Source organism: Falco punctatus (genome assembly GCF_963210335.1).
Source record: "Falco punctatus genome assembly, chromosome: Z".
Taxonomy (NCBI): Eukaryota; Metazoa; Chordata; class Aves; order Falconiformes; family Falconidae; genus Falco; species Falco punctatus.
In genome coordinates this window covers 50,121,836-50,145,193 of record NC_137586.1, presented here as the reverse complement: position 1 = coordinate 50,145,193, position 23,358 = coordinate 50,121,836, and the positions used below count along the sequence as shown (strand labels likewise).

Below are 23,358 nucleotides of genomic sequence, written 5' to 3'. Positions count from 1 at the left end.
CAACTTTGTCTCAAAATGGAAAATTACCTTTTCACTGTATCTGTTGGAAACAGATGAGTGACTTGTGCTGAAATCATCCTCCCATCACCCTTATGCAACATTATAAAAGAAAAGACTTTTGGATGGGAACCAAGGATAGAAAGCTGCACAGTAGAATTATGTTCTTTTTAAATGTAATGCGTGAAATCAGGGTGTTATAATGCTCATAGCTCTGGCTCCGAGTCCTTCAGAATCTGTAGTACAAAACTACTAATTAGATGTGAGTGAATAATTTTGAAGCAGCTTTGTGTCCTCATAGCAAAAATGCCTCTTTCCCTCTCAGCATGAATTTGAAAGCAAGTTCATTTTACTGCTTCAATACACTCTGTCATTCAGAGAAGCAGCACAGTCCAAAATACCTGTTTGTCACAAAATGGTAAGAACGTTTTGAGAATGTGCCCAGCCTGTGGCCTGAGTCCCGGCGTGCTGGCGGGAAATGCATGTATGTGTCTGTCTTGCAGAACTCTGCCACAGCCCTGGGTGACAGCAGGCAGCCCTTTCCAGCTGTGTTCAGGGAAGCAATAGGCTTCTGCACTCATAGACACGCTCACCTGAGTTTACTTGCTTTTTTGGTTTGGTCTTTCTACTTTAGCAACAATCCCTCTGCATTAATGTTTTCCTTCCAGCCTGATGAATATGTAAAATTTCAACTAATGAATGTCAAATCAGTCGAGTTCAGCTGACAAGTAAAAGTGAAATTCACTTCAGCTCACAAGGGCTAGATTAAACCTCTCTGCTAATTAAATGCCACTTAGACTCTATTTTGTTGGATTAAGTGGGATTTAAGTGGTGCACAGGTTTTGTGCTAGGCTGGTGTGTAGCGAGCTTACATCTTTCCACATACATGCTGGTTAGCTGCAGCAGGGACAATAGTTACCACTTCTCATACCTTTCTTAAAGAAAAGGAATACCTGAATTTTAATTACATTGTCATTTATTCTGAAGGGAAATTGCTGCATTGCTCTGGATGATGTGGTTTAGATTTTGGGATGTTTGGGTTTTGGTGGGTTTTTTTTTTTTTTTTCATTCAGTTTTCATTGTCATCTTCAGTGACAGAGAAGCAGCCATTTACTTATTCTAAAAATATATGAAAAAGTGGAAAGCTTGCCTACATAAGGAGGTCAATGGAGGCCCTAAAGCCTAGTAGGTCAACTGTAAACAGAAAAGTAAGAGCACTCAGAAAGCATTTGAAGAGCTCTGTAGAAAAGATATCCAACTTGATAGTAAAAGGGGCTTGAAATACTTCTAAAGCAAGAAGCCAGCTAATGAGTCTGTTGGGACCATCTGATAACACAGTAAGGGACACTTGAGGAGGATAGAGCTATGAAAGGGAAGTTCAGTGAATTTTTGCATTGGTCTTCCCAGCTAAATGTTGCAGGGGTTCTCGTACCTTGCATATTCCTTATAGCAGAGAAGTCAGAGAGGCTGGATCAAGTTGAAAGAAATATACATGTAAGACCAAAGCGGTATGTTACATGCTAACAGGTATCTAGGGTGGTAGTCATGTGAGTTTCCTGGAAGAAGGCAACTAGGAAATTACAGAACTGCTTGCCATGGTGCGTAAAATTGTTTCAAATAGCCACTCTGGCAGATTGCAGTATAATTCATATTTGTGGAAAAGGGGATCTTTAGGGGATCCTTTGAACTACTGATGAAGCAGGGAGTCTTGAGTTCCTTTTCTGGTGCCGTAAACAGCTGATAAAAAGGAATAAGGTCCCTGATCACATGGATAAGCACGGGCTGTTGGGAAAGGTTCAGCATGGATTCAGTTGTGTCTTGAGCAAAGAGGATCTGGTGGACACAGAAGTCTCTGACAAGGTTCCACATTACAGGATATTCAAGAAACTATATTCACACAGGACTACAGGAGCAATTTTAAAGGCCTGTAAGCTGGTTAAAGGATCGGAAGCAAAATGCTCATTTTTCAGGATGGAGAGGAGTCAGCAGTGTGGTTCCCCAAGGAATGATTTTGGGTTTGTTTTTTTCAATATTTTCATTAACGGCATGAGGAAGAGAGTAAAACTGAGATCTCCAGCTCTGTAGGTGACAATTAAGCTCTTCTTGTCAACTAACTGTTGCCTCACTTGGCAAGAATCTCACAGAAAAACCAGTGATTAGGCAAGACGTTGGGCAGTAGACTTTGATGTGGGTAAATGTAAGGTAGTATAGCTATAGAAAATAGCCTAAACTGTTCCTACAAGATGCTGAACTTGCAAATGACAGTCATATAGGTGAAGAAAAATCATAGTATCATTGGCTACTGTAGTCTGAAGTTACTAGCTCTATGAGAATAGCAGGGGGAAACCCCCCCAAAACGGATAGATGTTGTTCAAAGAATGGGCATAATTTTTCCCATTTTTGAAACTGTGGTGTACCCACAGCTTGAGCATAGAATTAATTTATGTTTGCTGTGTTCTTATGAACAATGCAGTAGAATTATACTGTAACACATTAAAAAAGGCAAATAAATGAGCAAGGAGACAGACCAGGTGGATTATGAGATGAGACTGCAAAAGCCTTCAGATTGAGGAGGCAGCTGAGACGAGCATGGTCAAGGTTTAAAAACATCCTGAAGGTGATGGATAAGCTGCACGTGGAGCTCTTGTTCTTAAAATCCTGCAAGGATTCTTAAAATCCTGCAAGGAGGGTATCCCTGATAAAACAAGTATGGAAATTATCTTAAAACACATAAAAATAGACAGATGGTCATGATGTTCTGAAGATTGCTTCTAAAGGACAAGCAATCAGAATTTCTAAAGCAGAAGATTTGAAAAGCAATAAGACAAATTCATGGACAAGTCTATAAACAGATAATAAAATGCCTGGGAAGAGACACTCTAGCACAAAAAGTTGCGTGGCTTCTAGGACACTAAAAGGAGAATGAACTGCAGAAAGTAGCCAGGTGTACACAGCCTTCCTAAACAGCATGTCTTCTTGCCTTTTTCAAACACAGTGAGAGATCTTGGGCTTGAGGGGTCTGATCTAGTGAGATATTTTTTATGTTCTTATGTCATGTCTAATGAAATGAAGTAGTGTCAGTAAGTAAATTCATACAGGCACACACCACATTGTATGCTATAGTGTACAGAAGAATACAGCGTCCAGAAAGATGCTGTAAAGGATACGTATGTTTAAGAAAGAAAGCATGGTTTTATATACCGAGCTATTTTAGAATACATACTATTACTGTCTTAGTTCTGCACAGGGAAAACGTAAGTCTAAAATGGCAGCTTCATGGTAGTCCCACTGTAAAAGGTGTGTTTGTGTTTCAGGGTTTCATTACACTGGGGAGAAACAGTTCTGAATGTAGCAACAGGTTCCCCAGAAGGATGCACATCTGCTCAGAAACACGGTCACTACTCTCTCTTGTAGCTGCTCACAAACACTCTAATATGAGCACCTACTTGAAAGGTGGTAGATTAGTAATTTTTTACAGATGTGCTGTAAAATAAATGCCAGTAAATACAAGCAAGGAAAAATCATGAGCTTTCTAAGTAGATAACACTTTTAATGTAAATGTATATTAAAGTGTTCATATATTGCATTAGGAATCTCACATTAACAGCATTTTTAAAAATAGATTACTGGGTTTATTTTCTTTTTAAATTTCAGCAATCTTCTGTAAGGAAAATAGATTATTCTGATTCTTTGGTCTAAGTAGAAGGCTAAAATTTTTGTGATGCCCTAATTCTCAGTACTAATTTGATCCAAAATAGTTTTCCTGAAATTCAAACAATGTACTTTCAAAAGCCTCTCCTCTGTGGCAGTGTCATCAAAGATGAAACATATCCTAGGAAAGCAGAAAGGTTTTGGGGAAAAAAAAGGCTGAAATAAAAACGAGGAGGCTACTTTTGCTGGTTGTAAGTAATGGCCACGACGAGAAGGGCAATTTCATTAGCTGAAATTCAAAAGAACTTCAGACTTATAAAATTATGAAGAAAATATCAAATCTCAAAATAAAATAACAAAAGTGAGGGGACTATGCCATTCAAGTCAGTAAGTTTTTCTTCCATTCACTTGAACAGGAGAAGAATCAATTCCCTGAAAACTTCTGTTATCAATTACTTGAAACAATCTAATATTTCTCAAGGTCAAGAAGAACTTACTGTGAAAGAAAACTCTGAACCTACAGAAGTGCATGTCATAACCATTGTGGTGAATGGTACCGACCCACACAGCACAATGGAGCCACAGAAAAGGAAGGCTTGCTTTGCACTGGGAGCTGCTTCTAATTTTCTGGGGGAAAAAAAGCCTACTTTGAAGTATTGTAAGCTTGACATTTTTGGCAGGTCACTTGAGGAAGTGCTGGTATGCATTTAAGTGTCTCATGCATCTACTCACTGGTACTCTGTTAGCTTTAATGAGCACATATATATCTATCAAAATAGACCTTGAACTTGAAAACTTAAGCTAGGCACTTACAGAAACATGTCCTGTCTGCTCTGCTGCTTCTAAGCAATCTTTTATCACTGGTGGATGATATAAGTGAGCCTGACACCAAACAGGGGTCAGATACAGTTTCAGGAAACTGTCGTATCCTTCTTCACGTCATTAATAATAGAAGAAGCATGCACAGCCAGGAAGGAGAAGCTGGGGCTGTTTTCATTATTACTTTACAGGACAGAAACATGGACTTCTCTGTTTTGCCAAACAACAACCATCCTGATAAATTCCTGCAACTGGAGGTGAAGTCTTTAGTAAAAAAATCTGCCTTTCTGGAAGCCACGCTGGCAAAATTCCCAGAAGCAGCTTTACCTGGAGTGCAGCGGTGGCACAACAGGGTCTATTTACAGGTAAGGTCTAAAAGAGGCTGACATTTTTCCTGATTTTTCCACCTCATTTTGGGGATCAGGAGGAAAATAACATGCGGTTGAGGCTTCAGCTATGGATTCAGCTTCCTGCATCTCTGACTCTGCATCACTGTTTTCCCATTGGCTTCAGGGAGAATCAGGCTGCAAGGGAAGAACTACTCTTTTTGGGGCTGTCTGCTGACTTGTTTTGGTACGTTAGGCTTTCTACTGCTCATCCTAACATTTTCGCAGCATTTCCCAGAAAGCCTACTGATATTAATTCACCCCCTTAGTACAATAATTACAACTTATTGTACTAAGGGGGTGAATGAAACATGCCCCATGAAGAAGTAAGACAAAAACTCAGACTTAAATCTGAAAGCCAGGTCATACCCCTGAAACTCGATGAAAAGGCACATTAGAGAGAGCACTGGAGATTCTCACTAGTATCTCACAAGCTTATATATGTCTACATATCTCTGTCTGTGCTGTGGCTTCCTCTTTATTTTGCTGTGTTTTCTCATTCTACTTTGACCTTCCTGTTATCCTGACAGACAGCTGTTGAAAGTATGAAACACACTGACTGCATTAATCCAGGTTATTATATAGAAGTAGCAGCAGTTTCTTGGTAAAAATGTGAATGTGTGCTGCCTAGTAAAGGCCCTGGATCTGGCGGAGGAGAAGTTCATGTCTGGATCAGCAGCGTTACAGCTGCATCAGCTCACGCCCCTCTGGGCCCCACTTGCTGCTCCACAGCACTCCTCTCCCGCTGCCTGGGGAGCCCTTCGCCTCTCCCCACCCCGAGCTTCAGCAAAAGCTCCAAGGTCTGGTTCTTGTCAAGGGACAGAGGCGCACATAAGCGTGGCAGGGGGGTGGGGGGTGGCAGAGGGGTGGGGGAGTGGAAAAGTGTCTGAGCATCCTTAGGGTGGGTATCCAATTCCCCAGGGGAATGAGAGTGGGAGCTGAAAAAACATCAGCCTGGAGGAGGGGAGGGGAAGAGAAAGATCCTTACCATCTCCCGCAGCTACTTCCAGTTGCACTTCTCCCCTTTCAGACGTTTATCCCCATCAGCTCCCCAAACCCCTTCACCCCCTCCCAGGGTCTGTTCCAGCCCTCACCCACATGCAAAAGTCCTCCCCCTCCTAACACCCACTTCCATGACCCCCCGTACCTTTACTACCCTCTTCCCCATCCCAGACACCCTTCCCTCTGCCTGCACCAGTGCCTCCAGCCGCTTCTGCTCATATTGTATAATCTTTGCTGGCGATTCCCCAAGGACAGCTGGGAGGGGACATCGCCTGTCGTCTCCCACGCAAAGAGCCCTAACCAAGGGAAGGAGCCTGCGGGATCCCAAACAATGGGGTATGGTGCAATGCTGGCCCCACTCTCCACTCCACCTAAGCCCCTCTTTTGTGCAGGAGGGAGGCAACCACACACAGAGCCTTCTCCACAGCAGGGATTCTTTTCCCCATTGTTGTTAAACAGGACGCACTGTCACCAAGCCAGGGCTGCAGAGCTGCAGAAGGATTAAAAATGTGTGGGAAGCCCTGTGCTCTTGCCCTTCACCACCAGCAAGAGGGTTTTCCTGGAACTTTGTTCCCAGCCCCGGGATGGCCATTTCAAAGGAAATGCCTGCTCACCATGTCTCCAGAAATGCAGTTTGCAACGCGGTACGTTTTATAAATGTTAAACCTAGGGCACAACCTATACTTTCAACTGTAGTCATTAGTGAATTCAAGCTGTCCAGAAAAAATTCATTGTGCCTTATTCTTGCTCCCTTATGAACTCACCTCCTTTTTTCGCTTTTGCTGACAATCAAATAAAGGGAAAAGAACTGATGAGTTCCAGACATTAGAATAAACATGATGGCACAGTGGAGAACTAATGGCACAGGAATAACATATTTTGCTTTAAGATGAGAGAGCTAATGGGGTTAAGGGTTAGTTAATTCAGAAACGGAAATGGGGTGGGGGAGGGAGGAGAATTCATTTCAAAACATATGTGCATGACCTACAGACTCCCAAAGTCATTAAACCTTAAGAGTAGCCTAAATTCCCTCTTCAGAAATTCACTGCTACTCAGGGCTCCCCATGTAAAGTGACTTCTCAGTGGTGTGTTTGTGGTCTTTTCCAGACCTTCATTATGAAATCACTTCAATTCAATTGCACTTAAGCACTTTTGTGTTTTTTCCACCTCTAAGTTTTTAAATTTATTTCCATTGTAAGAAGCAGCTTGACATAGTGACAATTCCTGTTGCTGACCAAAAAGTTGCTGCTTTCTCTCCTTACTTTCCCCTTCTGTATCAGGTAAACTGAACAGCTTCCCTGCTCGCTGTATATTTTCATCTACTCTGAATAAAACAAACCATAAAGCAGTCCCGTAATCTTGGCCCTTCCTTGTGAAAAGCAGTGTAAAAAGCACAGACTGTTTCTCTTGCAAATGGCTAGCTACTGACTGCTTTCTGATTGCCCTGAAAATTTCCAGTCCCATTGGACCCTCTGCCCCACAGAATGTTTTAATGTTCAGCATACATGAGATGATTAATCCCCTATATCTACTTCTGATGTGTGGGGTGCACGTCTCTCCTGTATTCTTCCTGGTCATTTTCTGCACTTCTCAGAGTTTTCATTCCTGCTTATATTTCCCCTTTTTCCCTGTTTCTGGAAGACAGCAGAAAGCGTATGATCTTTGAACACTGTGTTACTTCTTTTGATTCACGACTCTGAACAAATTTTGGCCTGCAGGTATTATGGTTATCCTGCTAACTGCATTCGCTCCCACTCTCTCATCGGAGCTAATGCCTGTGTCCTGCCTTTGTTTCTCAGTGTACCACGACAGGAAATTCTCTTTACCTATAAGTCAGGTGCTGGTTTACAGTCACTTGTTTGTGCCCTGGCTCATACATGCATTACATACTTGCAGTTATTCTTCCTGAGACATCTGCAACTGGCCACAATCAGAGCCAGCTGCAAGGCTGGCAGGAGCTTTGGTCTGACACCATACAGAGTTTTTACATAATGTGCTCACAACCCAGCAGAACTCCATTAGCAAAGACAGATAAAACAGCTTTCTTTAAATCCATTGTGAGGACAGTACTCTCAGTGCTGCACAATTAAAATAGTATAAATGCCTGCTTTTCTCTGAATGTTCCTGCCACCTTGGCTTAAGCATTTATAACCATCTACTGATCTCCCTCTTACCCATGTCAGGTGGCTTCCCAGGTTGCTTTGTCTCTGGCAAACAATTCTGACCCCCTTTAGTTCCTTTGGTATGAAAACTCATTCTCAGAAACCCTTGATGTAAGCAGTTTGTCCTACCGTCTTTCAGATCTGCTTACTTACCCTTGGTTAATCCTAGCCTTCCTGATTGCTTTTCTGCAGCATCACTTATGAAATCACATTTCTTCAAGAAATTCTAAAGAGCTAATAATTATTTATCCTGATAAATGAGGAGGTTTTTGTTGACCAAATACCTAGCAATAATTATACAGTTAAAACTATCACAGGGATTTTTGTGTGACCACCTATCAGCTTTTGATGTATCAGACCTTATGTCTGTCTTAGAAACATGTCTCTGCATCAGGAAAAATGGCCTTCCAAGTGCTGAGAGAGTCCTACAGGGTGCATTACAAAGTTTTTGCACAATGGAGAGTCATAGTCTTAAATTACATGCAAATATAATAATCACTCTGCTACCCACTTTCATTAGGATTGAGGAAGTTGTTACAAAACAAATCCTGCAGTATCTGGTGGCCCTAAGCTCCTTAAAGACTCCCTTGGTTAAAACTTCCAGGCATAGCTGCTCATTGAGAGCATTTGTCACTTTCATTGAGTATCTCCCCCAGAGGCAGCTGGAGACCATGGCTAGCCATGGGACAAGAGGAACTGTCTTTGGGGGAAATAAAGAAAAAATTGACTTCCAGGAAGTAAATTTCCCTAATTTTTTAGGTGTCTCTTTGGTCTCTTCTAGCAGACAGATGGGCTTGAGACCAAGACCTAGACTTAACTGTTGATTTCATGGTTTTGGTGGGTGATTAGCTTGATGTCTCATATCACAGACTGAGGGAAGAATTGTTATACTCTCAGGTTGTTTCAGTGCTAACAACAATGACAACAGCAGGAACAAAATAATGAATTCACAATTAAAATGAGATTAAATTGTTTCCTAGCAATATAGATACATTTATATTTTTTTATATTTTGTAATGTACCTATATGCATAATTTGTGCAAGAAAAACCTGTGGAGTAAGCACATTTTGACCAGGGATGGAACTAACATTGACTTTTTGTAGATCTTCAGGCTTTTTACAGAATCCTCTTTTTTTACATGCCAGTTCTCTGGGTATGTCAAAGAGATACAAACTGTTCTCAGTGAAACACAAGTTACAAACCATAACAGCTTTCTTGCTCATAAGCTATATGTACATCAAACACAGTTATGTGTGTGCAGAGTTCAGCATTTTTCATCTTGTTAAATAAGTATTTTGTCAACACATTTCATCTACAGTTTCTCAGAGTTCTTTGTAACTATTGCTGTTTTGAGTATTTGCTGTTCCATCTTCCATTTAATGAATAGTAACATAAATTGCCTCTGGTGTGTATCATATAAATTCCGTACCACATATGGATATCTAAGTTTATAATACTTTCCTCTTTCTTTCATGAATATTTTCTTTGTGAATCACAATCAAAACAGAAATCTGTGAAAACTGTTGGGAGATGTTCCAAATCTGAGAAGAATAAATAAGTAGGTTTTGCTAGAATTAATACTAGCAGGCATATTTTTTATTATCTAGTCTCCTCTTTCTCTGCTTCTATCAATGCATATATTTCATGCAATCTTCTTCGTATTTCTCTGTATAATTTCTTGGGCCTAAACTTTTGGGGGTTTGTTGGTTCTTTTTTGTATGTGTGTGTGTGCTTCAGGCTTCTGTCCTTCCTTTTCCCTAACTAATTTCTAGGACATACCTACTGCAGAAGTTTCACAACCAAGCGTTTGCCTGCACTCAAATACCTTCTCCTTATCAACTTAGCACTTCAATGTCTGTTCTCCAAAACTTCTACAAACTATCTCCTACACCAAATTCCAGTCCAGTTCTAACAGTAAAACCCTGTTGTCCCTCCCATCCTATTCCCTCTCTACCTCTGCTCCAGGCTATGACATTCTCCTGTTCTCATGGCCATGAAAAGGAAGGTACTCCAGATGGAATGGGAAAAAATGTTTTGCCACAAAGTACTTTCTTTATAAAACAATTTGTATCATGACATCTATTCCAAGTTTTGGAGCATTTTATTTAAAACAGCTTTAGAAATTACTGTCAAGTCGCGTTCTTTTCACACCATTTTAGCCTAGGGAGACCAAGCATCCCCTGGTGAGACAGTTTGTATTCTTCAACAAAATGTTCTCCAAGTTCGAGTATCTAGCAAGCTTGAGGGAAGTGTCATTAAGGTTAATGACAAATTTTAAGGAAGAAATGAAATAAAATAAACTAAATAAAATAAAATAAAATAAAATAAAATGCAGTCAGAAAGAAATGACAGTTAAAAACACCAGCTCAGCTGAAATCCGACCAGTACAACTCAGAAAGCTTCAGTCCCAGCTGTCACTGCAATGCAAAGTGTAATAGTGTCAGGGGACATGTCAAAGCTAAGGAATGACATATGGAAACTATGAACTAACAGAGGGACTGAAAAGGCACTGAGGATCCATCCACCTACTAATAGTAATTATTGATGGGAAACATACTTAGTCACTTGTGCACCATTTAGTGATGGCAGCATGATGTGTGCATGATTTAGAATACCAGCATGATGTTTTCTCCTAGGGTTCCTTCAACAAAACTGTTGTTTTCTCTTCTCCACCTTTCCTTTCTGAAGGAAGCCAGTCCTCCTTCTCCCTTCTACCTCTGCCTGCCCCAGACCAACTCGCATATGTCTATGTGTGTGCACAGGCACTGAGGCATAAAGTAGGTGATGACATGTAGCAGCTGGCTTCCACTGGAAGTGGATTCACCAGCCCACAAAGGGGGCAAAAAATTACTCAAGCAGAAGTAGTCAACAGTTTGCTATCAGCTTAGAGGCCTACATTGGCTGATGTGGGATCTGAGCAGCTCCCAGGCCCTGTGTGTGGGTGGAGGGGGGGATCCCCTGTTCCCCCACCAGAAGGGTGGAAAGAGGAGCAGGACACACCCCTAACAGCAGTGAGCCCTTTGGCTGCTGAAGTCCATGCAGCCCATGGCAACTTAAAAGCTGGAGATCTCAATATAAGAGGAATATCCTGGGAAAGATGTCCTTTCATGGAAGAAGTTTCTCAGGTCCCAGTTTCTTCATCTGTTGTGATGTGCGCCCACTGTATTCCCATATTCTGGGGAGTGTGCCCCTTCCCCAGCACACCTGCCGCAGGGCCACCTTGTCAGGGCAAGGCTCCCCTTGTCTCAACATGAAGTTCCTAAGGACGAAGGTGTTAATAGGTGAGTAGTATTTGCCGATGAGGAAACCTAAATTTGTACTGTGATGGTCCTGTAGAAGCAGTCCTGAGACACGGGAGAGGGTTAGCGGGAAGGAAGAGCTATGTCAGAAGCAGATCTCTTGGGAAACTGATGCACTGCTAAAACCTCAGATGAGTGATGGATTAATTCAGGGGCAGAAAGCTGTGGTGAACAAAAATATTGAACATGGTGAATTGGAGAGCCTGATTGCATTCCTCCATGGAATTACAGATCAAAAAATATGGTAACTACCATCTTACCAGCACCTGAAGAGGCTCTTAGTGTTGTGTTAAGCAGCAGTTTGCAAGTTGTCCAAAATGTAATCCCACCAGGGTTGTTCTTTCTCCTCCCTTGCCACTCTCTTGTCCTAAAAGGTCCTGTTTAGTGATTATTGTTGCTGGGAGACTGCTCAGATATTTAATTACCTTTGAGTTTTGGTAGCACCCAAATCAAGGACTCTCCCTTAACTGAACGAAGGGTCTCTGACATCCTGACTTGGGTCTAGCACTCAACAGAGTGAACAGAACCGTGAATCACAACCCTGCTGTCAGAGGTGCAGCTCCAGCCAAGGCAGTTACACAGCATTAGCCCTGTGCTTCATTCTGCTTTGTCCTTGTACCTCTGCTTCTGCATCATACACCTGTGGCTCTCAGCAGAACTGCATCTTCTACCACAGTGCTCCACAGCACTGTTTTGCTAAAGCAGAGGCTTGCTTTCAGCAGGCATAATGACAGCTCACATTTGCAAAAGCATTCAAAGTTCAGATTGTACCCACGTGCTTTCCCCAGAAGGAAGAAATCTGCCCAGAGTGAACAGTACCTTTAATGCACTGTAGATGTTTGCCAGAATGAGAAAATTTGCTTCGTGTGTAATTTTAAAAAATATTCTGTCATATTACAAATGATAATTTTGGAAGAGGGCCTGCATTGTAGGTAAATGAAGATGAAAGCCAACTTCTGATCTAACTTGTGCCTTACAGAGCGAGAAGAGGAACGTCAGTGAGCTGCCAGGCCTAGACTCAAATGGGGTCAGTCAAGAAATTATAGACAAAGCCCTTGGGAAACACATTACACCCGTCACCCTGAAATCCACAATCAAAAGCAACCCCTTGTATAGTGATATCCAGGTAGATGATGACTGGGAGGAAAAGAAAAAGACCCCTTCCTGGACCGTGCAAGACTATGACAGACACTCACTGCACTCTGACTTGGCCAGCCACATAAAGGTAACAGGCTGTTGCGCTGCATTTGTGCAAAGATAATTGCTGATCTGTGTGGTGTGTGTGCATGAACCACTGTGCAGCCCACTTAGTTCTTTTGGTGGGGTTCCAGAAGTAAATAGAGATGTATTTTCTGTACAGACATGAAACTAACATGGGTCTGATCAGGAAAAGTCTACGTATCTGATTAGACCACAGGATTTTCAGTTCTGCAGAACACAACCTCTGTGACCAGAGAGTCTTAAACTGCAACACCCCGCAGCTCAGGTTCCCCGTTTATATAAGGAAGAACTATAAACAAGGCACTTAAATATTATATACCCACTTCAATAACTGTTCAAAACATTATTCCATTACCAAAAAACATATATTTTCTCAGCCTCATCCACACTATGTGGGAACTTGCCTGCCTGTGGGTGGACACAAATAACTTTTAGGGTTACTTTTGTGAGTTTTTTTTCTGTAGTTCCTTTTTTTTTCTTTTTTTTTTCCCCCCCCCAAAAGACCTGTGTTTCTAAATTGACAACTCTACTTGAAAAGACAACATAGTTTCTTCTGGGTTTTTTAATCAAATTTCAATGGCTGGTGTCCTGCATTTGGTTCCTGGCTGAAAAGTGTGATTTTAATTTTCCCCAGTGGAACATTTGCAGTATCTGGCAAGTACCATAACCTATGTTCAAGTGAAAGTTTCTTGCGTTTGTGTTGTGATGCCTTAAATTCATTAATCACTATCTGATGATAGCCAAAATACTTCTGGCTATGTTCTAATGACTTTATGTGCAAGAGAGTGGAACTGAGTTATTCTTCTGATTTTTCTTTTAGGAAAATCCTAATGATCTACGGTTCTGGATGGGGGACATTTATACTCCTGGGTATGATACCTTGTTAAAAAAGAAAGAAAGGGAAAAAAAGCATTCCAAATGTTGCCGAATCATCCTGCTCATGGTACTAGCTGTTTGCATCCTAATTACCATAGTCACGCTCAGCGTTTTACTTACTTAGTACGGCCAAATGATGATGGGAATTTTTTCAATAAATATTTTTATGATACTATTCCCCTCCCTTGTTTTATTTGAATTCCAATTTTTTGCCACAAATACAATTTGTTTGACATCACTATTTTACAATGTTCCTGTGCAGCATAAGGAATTGATCCTGAAAAGAGACAAATACTCCGAGCACAGCAGAACATATCCTTATGGGTACAATTAAAAAAGAAAACTATAAATACACTACTTTTCTTAGTGCCGCCTTCTTTGTACTAGTGGTTTAGATCAGATGTGTGATATAGTACATACAGTATGTACAGAAAACCTGCTGACTATTTTTTCTAATAAACACCTACCGTCCTGTTCTTCTTTTTATGATAGCTATTATTGGTATACAGAAAAGTATGATACAGTGGCATCCAAGATATCCCAAAGAATCCTAAACCAAAAATTTACACATTACTTAGTGACGGAACGTATTGCTGCAATGATGCAGCATTTAGTAAAAAGCTAGCCTGAATGCATAAATGTTTTATTCTGCTTTCCCAGAGAAGAAAAACAAAAAATGGATGCTGAGCTACTGTCAAAAGAATTCCCTGAGACAGGGTTTCTTCATCTCTGTGTCATGTTAGTTGAAGTGTAGCAACTCTGTCATCCCAAAAACTGGAGTGCCAATAGTTTCTTAATCTGACATGTCAAAAACTGGAGCAAAATTTGTGGAGTAGTAGAGTATAAACTAGAATTAGAATACACTTTAAAAAGATAGTTGTTATATAGCCATGCTGTGAAGAAGGGTCTTTGTAAATGAAAGGCCCAAAATTAAATGTTAAGAGCACTCAGACAGTTCATACACCTCAGAATAATTCAGAAGAATGAAAATATGGGATAAAATTACAAAATTAAAAGTGATTGAAAAAAGAGAGAGCTTAAATTATTTCTTTCCTTTCTGAAAAATAGTCTGACTGATGCAGACACTTTCTACCTCTGTATTAGGGTAAGGGGCTATGAATACTATTGAAATGGAGCTCTCCCTTGCTCACACAAGGGAGTCTCACAAATGCACAAAAGCTGGAAGGTTGGATTTATACCAGATCTACCTCTCTTCGCATGAAAAATGATAGACTGTGTATTGCCTTCTCTGGATTCTAGCATGTGTCCCACTTACAGAAGCTTTGTAGTGCTTTAGCGCAGGTCAGGATGGATTCATCTTCAAGCACAGTGTGACAGGAAGATAAGTGTGTTTAATTCTTTACTTCCTCACCTGGCCTGTGTTTGAATCTTGTTTGTACTGTAACTACTTGGGCCCTAGTCTAGCTTGTACCATAACTGGTTCAAAGACACAGGTGAAATAGTCTACTGCTTTAATCTAGTGAGCAGCCAATAGCAAAAGTGTAGCAGCGTTTTAATGTACTGGTACAAAATTAGTATCCCCATTATGAAATTGAGCATTGCTGTAAATATATAGAGGAACTGTCTCCTGGCTTGCTGCAGTTTCAGTATAGATGGGTGTTCTCTGAAAGATCAGGTCCACTCAGCTTATGAAAGTAAGAAGTTGGGAGCATTTTACAAGACTAATAGCTGACATTATGAAGTAATTATTCACATTAAAACAACAATACTTGCTTTTTCCAGCCTAAGTACATTTTATTTAAGTGCATTGCATACAATGCAGAGATGTATTTTTGTAAATTATTGATGCAGGCGGGAAGCCTAAAAGCAAAGGGCTCTGTAATTTCCAGGAAAACCGCCAATAATGCGAATTGCTTAACTGCATTGCTCTCTGAGGGTTTAGCAGCAGGGATAAGATCGTTTTCTCCACAAGCCCATTACCGTCCGTTTCAGCCTGGTTGCACTGCTGCCATCTAGCGGAATGTCAGGAAAGACGAAAACCGCTTGAGCCACGGAGGTGCCGGTTGGGAGTCATTTGCCCTTCTCTCACACACCCCACACACCCCACTCCTTCTTTTTCTCTCTTTTTAATATTTATTTATTTATTTATTTGGGGTGGGGAGTGTGGGGCTGGGGCTGGGAGGATGTTTTTTTGTTTTCCGCGGCGCCGTTGCCATGCGAGTTCCTCTGCTGACACCTGGCGGCAGAGTGCGGCGGGCAGGTGAGCTGGGCCACGGCCGCGCAGCCTGCACGGGGACGACCCGCCCGCCAGGCGGCGCCCTGCCGGCCCGTGGGGGTGGGGGCTGCTGCTGCACACCGCGGGGAGCGTCCACTGGGGGGCTGCCCGCTGCCCGCCCGAACGTGGGCTGTGTTCTAGGGTTTAAAAAATAAACATCAGTGGAATACCTTGGGGGGACGGGACAAACCAACAGCTTGAGAGGCAAAGACTCCTCTGCAAGGGGGGGCGGCGCAGTCTCGGGACCCTTTGTGCGAGGTGCTTAGTCTAAAAACAATTCAGGAGGTACCCCTTCTGTAACCACTTGATGCAATCTTAGGTGATGTGTGTTGTACAAGAGCGATTTTAATTTTTGGTTGGTAAGGTTGCTTTGTGTGACCTCTTTTTCTGTGGGTTTTTTGTCTGGTTTTCTGTGTGGGTTTTTTAATCATTAGTGACAGGGACTGCAGTAGAAAAGGCATCACATAACACTTACAAACTAGGATCAGTATTGGAGTTTGGAGAACAGAGTGTTTAGTGTATTCCAAAAGTGCTTTTAAACCTGGGCAAATAAAACAACTCTACTAGGTAATGACATTAAAACAGGACATGCGGCATTTCCAGGGGCCTGTGGTGAGTAATCTCTGAGATCTACACTCCCTGGTCTCTTCCTGGCCTGAGAGAATGCTTACACATACACTTTGTTTGACTTTAGTACGATTTAAGCAGGTGTTTAAAGATAAGTAGTCAAATTTGGATCAACAGAAACAAATCTTGGCACAGATTTAAATTTTTTATTCCAATGGTAATTGGCTCAAATGGCAGCCAAGTCTCCTACTTAATAGTCAGTAAAAACTCTTGACATGCAATGCCAGATTGACACACCAATATTGTGCCAGCACCTACTCATAACACATAGAATAATGGTATAACTACAGTGGAATACTACCTTTGACTGGGCAAACTGGCATTTGCAGTGAGATGTGGCAGGAGTTAGCTCTTATAAACTGTACAGCTGCAATCTGGAGGCAAATTAAGAACACTCATTCAGGCAGATCCTGCCAACTTATAATTACACTGGCAGATACTGTATTTCACAAGTGATTTTAGAAAAATTAACTTCCTTCTCTCTAGAAAACCAAGATTACCTCTCAAAACTACCTAAGCAATTGGATTTTTATTCTTTATTGGCTTTTCGTACAACTGCTCTCCCAAATCACTACAGTATCTTGGAAAATTCTGATTAGGAAATTCCCAGCCTTCCTCTTCCTTTGCTACATTCTTCCTTTCCCAAAAGTATCCTTAAATATGCATTGAGTTCCCATGTTGTTTGTTTTTAGCTTGTGATGTTGCTGAACTCAGGCTCATGTTTGGATCTGGAGCTCCAACAGGCATTACTTGAGGAAATTACAGCTACCACTCTGCTTCAGTAAAGTATGGAGCTGCTCCATGGAGAGGATCTTGCAGGGCTTGTTGCTTTTAGCAGGGTACATGTTTTCACAGTTTCCAGTTTAATTTTGTTTTTCTTCTGCCTATACACTCATTAAACACGACAAGGTCTAAAAGAAGAAAAGGAAAGGAAAAGAGACATTTCTGAGTTTGCCATGGATAGAATTACCTTAGTCACCTCAGAATTTGAAGAAGGAAGATGCAATGTGGGTTGTGAGGTGTCATATATTACACATTTCTTTGGGCAGGGCAGAAGTTACTCCTCCAGTTATGATGCTCTGGTGTATGAGTGCTGAATCAGTATTTATTTGAACAATAAAGAAACATAACAGCAGAACTTGTGTGGATGCTAAATATATCTGCTATCACTGAAAGATCAGGAAGGTCCCCACAAATACCTTTACCCAAGGAGAGTGTCCTACTGGTTAGACTGGAGACATTTTGAAGCAGATCATACTACAGAATCTGCTCTAAGAACCTAGCTCTGTGTGGTTACACTATTGTAAATTGAATAATTCTCTAAAATACAGGTTTATGGAGATACTAGTCAGATGAAATAAGCATCAGACAGCCATCCAGCACGACAAATGTGATGTTCCTGTCAACTGTTTTCTCATGTGGTTTTACTGGTTAGAAGCTGCTTCCAGATTTCAAAAGCTAGAAGCAGCCATTACCTGCTGTAACAAGCAACAAGTGTAACATAAGATGTACCATCTCTCTTTGTTGCCCAAGAGAAATTTTAAAAGTTTTTATCACAAAGTATTGTAGGTGTATTATAGTTTTTGGTTTAACAGCAGCACTTTACTCTTATATAGTTTCCTTCTATAAAAAGTGCTTTTTGTAAAACATAGGGGGGGGTAGGTTTTGGGGTGTTTTGTTTTTTATAGGATTTCCTGGGATGCTTTACCTCAAGGACAAAGAAGGATACAAATTCAGAGCACTTCTATGGATTCACAGTCCTGCAGTGACCTTTCCTGTACAAGCTGTAATCTGATTATTTGCATTGCATAAGAATGCATTAATTAATACATGAGAGACTCTTGTGTCTGTGAGCTCCTGTTTATACTGAAAGGCTTTCTCAGTTCCAACTCAGTCTCCCACAACATGATTTCAGGCTCAAGCCACTGCTGCATGCAGACTCGGGGTGCCTGGATTCATGGATAGGAACGTGTCATGTGCTGTGGTTCAACTCCTTTCTCAGCAGCCTGGAGGCACTGCGAACCCAGAATTGTAAGTCAAGTTTGACAGGCCTGTCCCCTTTTCCAGTCTGTTGGCTGTGAGGAGAAAACAGAACAATGGCTTAGAATAATAAATCTCTTCCTCAAATACTTGTCTGTAAGTCTATGAATCTAAATCTGCAAAAGATTTAAATTGCAGTTCACAGTTTGGCAGGCATTCTTTTCTCTCCTCTTTTCTCTCCAAGCACCACACAGCCACTTGCTCACTCCCTCCACATCAGGACAGGGGAGACGACTGGAAGAGTAAAAGTGAGAAAATTTGTGGGTAGAGATAAAGACAGTTCAATAGGTAAAGCAAAAGCCCCACACACAAGCAAAGCAAAGCAAGGAATTCATTCACCACTTCCCATCTGCAGGCAAGGGCTCAGCCATCCCCAGGAGAGCAGGGCTCTGTCAGGCATAAGAGTTACTTGGGAGTACAAACGTCACCACTCCGAATGTCCCTCCCCTCTTTTTTCTTTCCCCAGCTTTACCTGCTGAGCATGCTGTCCCATGATATGGAATACCCCTTTGGCTAGTTCAGGTCAGCTGTCCTGGCTGTGTCCCCTCTCAGTTTCTTGTGCCCCTCCAGCCCTGTGGCTGGCAGGACCCAAGAAATGGAAAAGTCCTTGTCTTAGTATAAAAATCACCCAGCAACAACTAAAAACATCAGTGTATTTTCAACATTATTCCCACACCAAATCCAAAACATACCTACTAAGAAGAAAAATTACCGTAACTCAGCTGAAACCAGGACTCCTCTCTCTCTCCTTCTCCTCTCCTCAAGTTCTTCAGAGATGGGATGTGTGTTTCTGATGGGTACATGACCTCTGCCATTGAACTAGGCTCAAACCATAAGGTTACTAAGCTAAATCTTAAAAATGGCTAGCTGCCTAGGTTTGCAGGTGCTCAGCTTCTCTGGACATGTCCAATTGCAAACAGCTATGGGTGGTGGTAGCACCTGTCACAGGACTGCTTCAGGATGGATACTTCCCAAACACAAACACATTCCAGGCAGATTTCTGTTGGGTTATAGATATAGCTCAAGTTTGAACTGAGACGGAGCCTGAGTACACATGTGGTTATAGTAAAGAGTTTTTGACTAGGTACCCCCAGGTGGTGTAACACCAGCTTCTTACTTTTGCAGCTGCTTTCCAGTGGACTTCTCCCTGGGATCAGACAGTCTGGTCAGTGCTCGTGGTACATGCTCACAGACAGCCCTTCTCCTGACAGAGGGACTTGTCAGGATTTTCTACCCATGGAGGCTGGATCTCTGCAGCTGGATGCGTGTTGCAATGATCCTGATACTGCTCTAATGCTGACCATGACACACTGCATCCAAGAGTCTGAATATTCAGTTATGAATTAAATATTGTTTGCGGGGGGGGGGGGGGGGTGCCTCATCAGACCTGATGTAAGTCATCTGTTTGTGGAAAATAAATGCTGGACATTCTCTCCTCTGGTATACTGCATTCTATTATGGCAATCCAGCAACATAATTCCTGTACACATTCATATTTTTCAATGCATTACTGAAACACATTGAGGGACAGTTTTTGTTTTACATTGAGAGAGGGAAATAGTTAATCCATAGCAGTATGACATGCTGTATTTTCAAGAGAACATGGAAATGCTGAGTTGGTGTGCATTGTTTTTTCCACCCACATATTTAGCTTCACAGACAACCCAGCACATGAACCCACCTTCCAAAAAAAGGGCTTGTTTCACTCTAGGGTTTCCTCTGTGCTGATTGTGCTCTTCTTGGAAATTCTCCAAAAGGCCACTTTCTGCTCAGAAATCAACTTGCTGCAGCTGCTGCAGTAAATTGAAACTCTTGTAGCTGTAAGTGAGTTCATCTGTGGGGATTCTTTTTGTGTGTGTGGTAAGGTTAGTCTTGTGGGAGGAAGCAGTGTGGAGGTAAGGTGGAAGGCACAGAGTTTTATGACAGCACGCAATTGTACCACACACAGCAACAAACCCACTAGGCATCAGGCTTATTTGCTTCAGATTTGGTGAACTTCTGGTTTTTAATACCTGTGGGTTTGTGGTACATGAAGTAAATGTTCAGCCTTTAAAGGTTCTTACCTCTAAGCACAACTGAACACTGAAAACACATGTATAAATGTGCGTGTGCTTCAGCATTATTTCCTGTTCAGCTCTCTCTAAATAACTTCATGCTTCCTCAGAAAGGGAAGTGATAAAGATGATCCATAATGAAGATAACAAAGGATGGTTTTGTTGTGGAAGATGCTTGCTGTTGTTCCCAGTTTGATTTCTTTTTTTACAGACCCTCACCTGCTTTTTTTGTTTTCTGAACCGCAAACATGGTAACCTTTTGAAAGGGCTTGGGGTGTAAGACAATCTGGAGGAACAGATGTAGAAGCTGTAGGTGCATGATGTTCTGAGCTTGGCTAGCACTATTACAGTGGTCTATTGCTAAGGGAAAGACTGTGTGCCTTATAAAAGTAGCTGGGTAAAATAAGCACAGGGTCTTCAATCTTTAATTTTGCATTAGTTCTCTTGTTAATGAGCAATGTCATAAATGCTGCCTCAGCTCAATGAGAAGTGAGCTGAACCAAGTATTAGTAGATTGGCATGTGGGTATCTAGTCAGAAGCCAAAAGTGCTCTTTCTTTTTTTAATTACTTTTTCTTTGAAAGCTGCTTCTGAAGATAACTACTGCACTGAATTTCAGAACCATTTGTATTAGGTATGTGGGGAAAAATTCAAATTAGGAATTGGAAAACTGTTTTGCTCTGAAATGGTCTGTATTGCTATAAAGGTCTTGATGTCAGGCGGTTGATGGAATTGAATGTAATATTGGAGATTTGACTGTGAGGCAGTTGGAGCGAATGAGTTGTGCAGGGATAACGCAGGTTACAAGCACTTGGTGTGTTCTGCTAAGGGCACACTCTTTTGTTCAGACAAGGAACTTCACAAAGGAAGCATCTCCACAAGATAGATGAGCTGGTAGGAAGCTCACGACGGGCAATGTTCTCAGCAAAACTAGGGGAAAGGTAATTCTGGCAGGGAGAGATGGTGACCACTGACTCATAGATCGCTGGCTCAAGAAACCCCCCAGACCCAAGAGTTGTTCAGACTGAGCATGTGAACAAATTAATATGAGAAGCGAGAGAATTATTTGACAAATGGGAAACGCAGTACAAAGTGATGAGGAAGCTGGATAACCTGTAGCCAGTGAAGGCTGATGTCTTTGCATGCAAAACTGTGTGAAGAGCGTGCAGCTTTGACAGTTGGGGAGGCAGGCGTTTGTGGGTTACCACCTAGCTCCCTACTTTGCACAAACTAGAATAAAGGAATAAGGAATACCTCGACTTGGTGTTTGAGTTAGCGCTGTGCACCAGGTAACAAACCCACTTACAGGACAACAGTCTGACAAGATACTGTATCTTCATTGTACCCCATAAAAACTTCTAGATGCCTGCAATATTAAGTTACCATATAGCACAGGTTTTAGTACAATATAATGTGAGTGACTTTTTTTAATCAGGCTGTTTAAAAATAAAATAATGAGAAAGGAAAAGGGAAACCTCCTAATTTGTTAAGATTAATTTGAGGATAAAGAGACAGCCATAACATTAAATCAGGCTTTATCCCTGGTTGAAATGTGACGTAGAAAGTGATTTATACTTAGAACAGGAATAAATCCTGAACCAGGCATTTAGAATTCAATCAGCTGATACAACAGCAGCTTTGTGCATATGGGTAAAAATGCAAAACATTGGAAGTAATTAGGTCTGAAATATAAGATTATGCAAAGCTCAAAGCCAGAGAAGAAAGGGCTGTCCTAGCAAATGGAGCAAAGATACAGTTTGCAGCCTGGATCCCAGTGCATTAAATTGGCAAGGTGTCAGATCCTTGCAGTAGAAAACAAATGGGTAAGACCTAGGGTTTATAGGATATAATGTTGTGTGGAAATTAATTTTGCATAAGAAAATACATAACAAACTGCCAAGGGAAAGAATTCACTCAGGAACTAAACGCATGTCTGACCTTGAAGTGAGAAATCAATTTCCTTGGGGTTTTCTTGACAAAGAAAAATAAAAGTACGTGATGATAGGATCTAGATAGTGATGCCCATTACATTTTACCTTTCTTACTACATTTAACTGTATGTGCCTTGGTCAGATACTTTTCCAAGTGTTGTGTTCCATACCCCTATGACAAGTGAAGAGTCAGTGACATTGTTGTCACAAGACAACTCTAACACCAGAAAACCTGCTTCCAGTCTGAGTGAGAGCTCCATCCATCAAGGCAGATTATTTCCTGCTCCCCTCAGTTTAGACAATAATGGTGATGATGGGCCAGTGCAAAGCTGGAAACGTGCCTGGGCTCTGCATCCTGGCAGCAGGGAGCTACCAGGGACGTTTCCATTTGTTTGATGCTGGTAATATTTCTCAAAGGTTAAATCACATCTAATTCTGGCTCAAGGCATGCTGTCCAGTAAATTTTCTGGGGTTTTTGTTTTGGTTTGGTTTTGGGTTTTTTTTCCTTTTAGGAGTGACCCCATAGTGTATTTTCTTTGAGGAAGGTTGGCAATCAAACAGCAAGGGAAAGAACGCAACCAGGGTGCCAGCTGGAGACCATTGCATGACTTCACTTTACTTGTTGTGGATCTGTGCTGAACATCCCTTTCCAATGGTAAGTCCATTTGGAAAAGATGTGAGGAAGTGGCCTTTTGAGATATGCTGTGTAACTCACTGGCAGCTGGAAATGATTGCATGAATTACGCAGAGGACTGTGAATCTGAATTTTCTATGTAGCTTTTAGTCACAGCTGCCCAGGGCACATCATGGGGGTACAGGCACCCTTTCTGTTGGAGAGGTAGTACAGACAAGGAGCTGGGCAGCTAGATGCTGCAGGAGCTTGGCAAGCTGTGCTGGCTGCCTGGGGAGTGGGGCAGCCTTGTAGCTGGTGGCCAGGGGCTGCTGCACCAAGAAGAAACCAGACGGGCAGCGCTGGCAATCACTGCCTGCACCCATTGAAACTTCTCATGGCATCAGCTCACTCCAAAGAGATGGCATTCTGTCTCTTAGTGGTGGG

At 41.7% G+C, this 23,358-nt stretch overlaps 1 protein-coding gene across 1 annotated transcript; it reads left to right on the top strand.

Moving 5' to 3' along the window:
* The first annotated feature begins 2,670 nt into the window (after positions 1-2,670).
* MINAR2 (membrane integral NOTCH2 associated receptor 2) lies at positions 2,671-23,223 on the top strand. The gene is made up of 3 exons (XM_080373171.1): positions 2,671-4,832; positions 12,297-12,542; positions 13,359-23,223. The coding sequence occupies exons 1-3, from the start codon at positions 4,608-4,610 to the stop codon at positions 13,536-13,538; spliced, it is 651 nt and encodes a 216-aa protein (XP_080229297.1). The 5' UTR covers positions 2,671-4,607; the 3' UTR covers positions 13,539-23,223.
* Positions 23,224-23,358: the final 135 nt, after the last annotated feature.

What these genes read in the sequence shown, in the direction of transcription:
- MINAR2 (XM_080373171.1), top strand. Translation starts at nt 4,608, where the DNA reads ATGCACAGCCAGGAAGGAGAAGCTGGGGCTGTTTTCATTATTACTTTA. An exon ending in ACAACAGGGTCTATTTACAG is followed by an intron (nt 4,833 to 12,296) that starts GTAAGGTCTAAA and finishes TGTGCCTTACAG; the next exon opens with AGCGAGAAGAGGAACGTCAG. An exon ending in ACTTGGCCAGCCACATAAAG is followed by an intron (nt 12,543 to 13,358) that starts GTAACAGGCTGT and finishes TTTTTCTTTTAG; the next exon opens with GAAAATCCTAATGATCTACG.